Source organism: Trachymyrmex cornetzi, unplaced genomic scaffold, assembly GCF_001594075.2.
Source record: "Trachymyrmex cornetzi isolate Tcor2-1 unplaced genomic scaffold, Tcor1.1 scaffold657, whole genome shotgun sequence".
In the NCBI taxonomy this organism is placed as follows: Eukaryota; Metazoa; Arthropoda; class Insecta; order Hymenoptera; family Formicidae; genus Trachymyrmex; species Trachymyrmex cornetzi.
This window is the reverse complement of record NW_017299978.1, coordinates 116,854-120,242: the sequence shown is the minus strand read 5'-3', so window position 1 is coordinate 120,242 and position 3,389 is coordinate 116,854. Positions and strand designations below refer to the sequence as shown.

At 38.8% G+C, this 3,389-nt stretch overlaps 1 protein-coding gene across 1 annotated transcript in view; it reads left to right on the top strand.

The window, feature by feature from the left end:
* Positions 1-1,238: 1,238 nt before the first annotated feature.
* mts (protein phosphatase 2 catalytic subunit mts) overlaps positions 1,239-3,389 on the top strand; it is a 10,957-nt gene continuing 8,806 nt past the window's right edge. The window contains exon 1 of the mRNA XM_018516892.1: positions 1,239-1,586. Within this exon, the coding sequence (XP_018372394.1) occupies positions 1,485-1,586 (102 nt within the window). The 5' untranslated portion in view covers positions 1,239-1,484. The remainder of the gene's footprint in view (positions 1,587-3,389) is intronic.

Below are 3,389 nucleotides of genomic sequence, written 5' to 3'. Positions count from 1 at the left end.
AAAGATTAGAAAAAGACGAAGAGTAAGTTGAACCAAGATTAAAGTTAATCTATATTGGTGGAAATGGGCATAAATGGCTGCCAAGTTACGCAATTGGTCAGATTGCAACAGCAAATCAGAATGCATAACACCGGTTGCGCCTCTCTGATAAATCTAGTAGCGTTTTCGGCCCGATCGGGTTTGCACCAACATGGGTTGGATTAATCTTTCCTATTGGTTGATGTCACACGCTCTACCAATAGGAGAGCGCAAAACGCCATTAATCCAACCCAGGTTGGTGCAAATCCGGTCGGGCCGAAAACGCTATAGGACTCTATTTCGACGTAACAACAAAATAGCGTAAAAAACATAAAGTGACTAGACAGAAACGGATGTTCACGTGAAATGATATGATTGGTCGGCACAAATTACGCTTACGCAAGTTACCCCGGATCTACAATAGGTGTTTTAAGCCTTAAGCCGTAAGAAATTGACCAATTACAGTCGAATCCGAGAAGAATAAGTGACTGTGATTCGCCCATTTCTTATGGTTTAAGGCTTAAAACCCTATTGTAGATCCGGACTTACGCCGCATGTGACAGCACCCTAATAATATGTTCCATTGAACCGCACTAAACCTGCACTATAGGCCTGTTCTTTTTGACTGAACTTTTGCACCAGTTCATCTTTCTTCCTTTTCTCTTTAGGAGGAAAGAAGAAGAAAAAAGATGAACTGGTGCAAAAGTTCAGCCAAAAAGAACAGGCCTATTACTGCACTAGTGCAATTTTCATTTAGACCTAGCACGGCGCTAGTGCGGCACCAGTTTTCCCAGTTGAAAACGCTATAACACTTCTAACTTTTCCCGCAAGGCGCGATGGCACTAAAATCACATCGGCTGTAAAATTCTTGAATATGATTGGTTTATACATTTAGATCCAATGAGGAATTAATGGCAAGACCAATGGTCGCGTTCAGCAGACTCAACTGTTGTGGAGCAGATCCGTGAGCACTCGCTGCTATTGGTGTATTCTTCTAGATTATTCAATAGTAGCGAGCGCTCACGGATCTGCTCCACGACAGTTGAGTCTGCTGAACGCGACCAATCATATTAAAGAATTTTACAACAGTTGCAAAGCTGCTTTCTCTGCTGAACGTAGCCATCGTCTCGATTTTCCATGGGTTTTTCGAAACTGTGTTTCGAGCCCATTTTCAGACCTTGAGTTTGATCTCGTTCTTATTACTCCGTGGCGCCGTGACATCATCGCGCCAGCGCTCGGCGTTCAGCCATTTTGTGTGATTGGAGTGAACAAGCGCTGTCCGTTTTCACGAGGTATTTGTATTGCGGGATTCGTGGTCAGTGGCATGCAGTGGTGGAGATAAACTCGAATGATTTAGTTTCACGTTGAAGGATACGCTCGGACGACTGGATTATATGCGCTAGTGAGGAGTGCTACCGACCGCACGACCGCGTTAATTTCTCGTGCAAAATTGTGGAACAAGTACGATGGAGGATAAGGCGTCGCTCAAGGAACTTGACCAGTGGATAGAACAATTAAACGACTGCAAACAACTGACAGAAAGCCAAGTGAAAACCCTCTGCGATAAGGTACACGTTCGACATGCTCGTTAAGCATGGCTCCGCCCCGTTCGGAACATCCCCGCGAATGGCCGCGCGTTACGTTATTTTCCGTTATTACACGGCTGTCGCGTGCCGCGTTCGGATGCATCGTCTACCATTCCGATCTCTGCTATCTCACATCGCTATCAAACATGATATCGCCTATGTGTCATAGACGTTACGCGACGTTTATGAGAATCATCGGGCACCTCGGGGAATCTCGGGATTTTCTCCATCGTCGTGGTCTCGTTCCCGACGGTGAACCATGACAAACTTACCCCTTTCCTTCTCCCCCGAGAAACTCGCATTTTGATTGTCACCTTTTGGTAACTACCGGGATTCATGATTCTAGATCGATTATTCGTGCTTATACGTTCCGTTTTAAACCTCTTAACGCAGTTCCGCAACAGGTGAACGCTCCGTCGTTGCGTCGTAATTTTGCACTGGTGTACGCCTTTTGAGATACTTACGGCTCTATGATTTATCTAGGAGATGAATAGTCTTATCAGTTATGATAACTGTAACGAATATGCTTTACATTCGGTAATAACATCTGTTATTGGCTATTTTTCTTTCGATTGGCGAGCACGATCATGAGGAAAGTTATCATTTTGCTATGAATCATGCGGTCTCTTATAGACTGAGATATTCTATCATTATATTTCATTAATGTAACAAGGAAAATAAGAATTGTGCTCTAAGTTTAATAAAACACTAGCCAGGACTTTGGTATCCTTAGAGAAATTCAAATATTAGCCAATTTAATATTGAAAAATACTGATAAATTACTTGTTTTGAGTACTAAAAGTACTAGATGTTAAGTAATTAAAATAAAATTTTTGTAAGGATATATATTTGGTAAACTGGAAAGAAATGTTAATATGGGAATTCTTAAAGGCAATATGATACTTAAGTAAAGGATCGTTTAAAAAATATTCTGTACATTTAATTACTTTGAGATTGATTTAAATGTTTCTAGTAGACTGAACTAAATGAAACTAGTATTTTTGAATGAGTCTATATTTAGAAATTTGAAGATAGTATTATAGCTATGACATTCTTTGCAATGTTTCTCCACATTGTATTGGTATGATATGCCAGTTGGCTAAAGTATCTGTTTTTCTAAATGTATGCCAGTAATTATATCTGTAATTGGCAATGGAAATTCATTTGTTATGAAAGAAATTTCTATTTGAATGTTGAGAGATAATTTGTGATTACAGACTATAATTTGAAAGATGTGTCATCATATTTTATCACCAGGGCTTGGTAAAATAACTGATACGACTTATTTAAAATATTAAATAAGAAATAGATCACAAGTAATTATTTAAAATATAAAATAAAAGAAATGGGATCCGAAAATACATTTATTTATTTAAGATAATAATAACTTTTATTTAAAATAGAAAAATAACTTATCTTTTATTTTAAATAAGTTTTCGAAGGCTATTTCTTATCAAAGAATTGGAAAGAGTAAGGGCACTAGGAGTCAGGCGCAGAAGACGTCGCGCAAATAATACACTTATAAAGAGTGAAATTTCTTTATTCATTAAACGCGCTTACATGTTTCGGCTCACTTTTTGAGCTTTCCTCGGAGCAAACACAAACTAATAGCGTTTTCCACTGGGAAAACTGGTGCAGCACTAGCGCCGTGCTAGGTTTAGATGAAAACTGCACTAGTGCAGTTATAATGCAGGTTTAGTGAGGTTCAATGAAACATATCATTAGACATCCATTTTATTCACTCCTAAAAATATATAATATATAACTATGTTCAAACTTAAATTA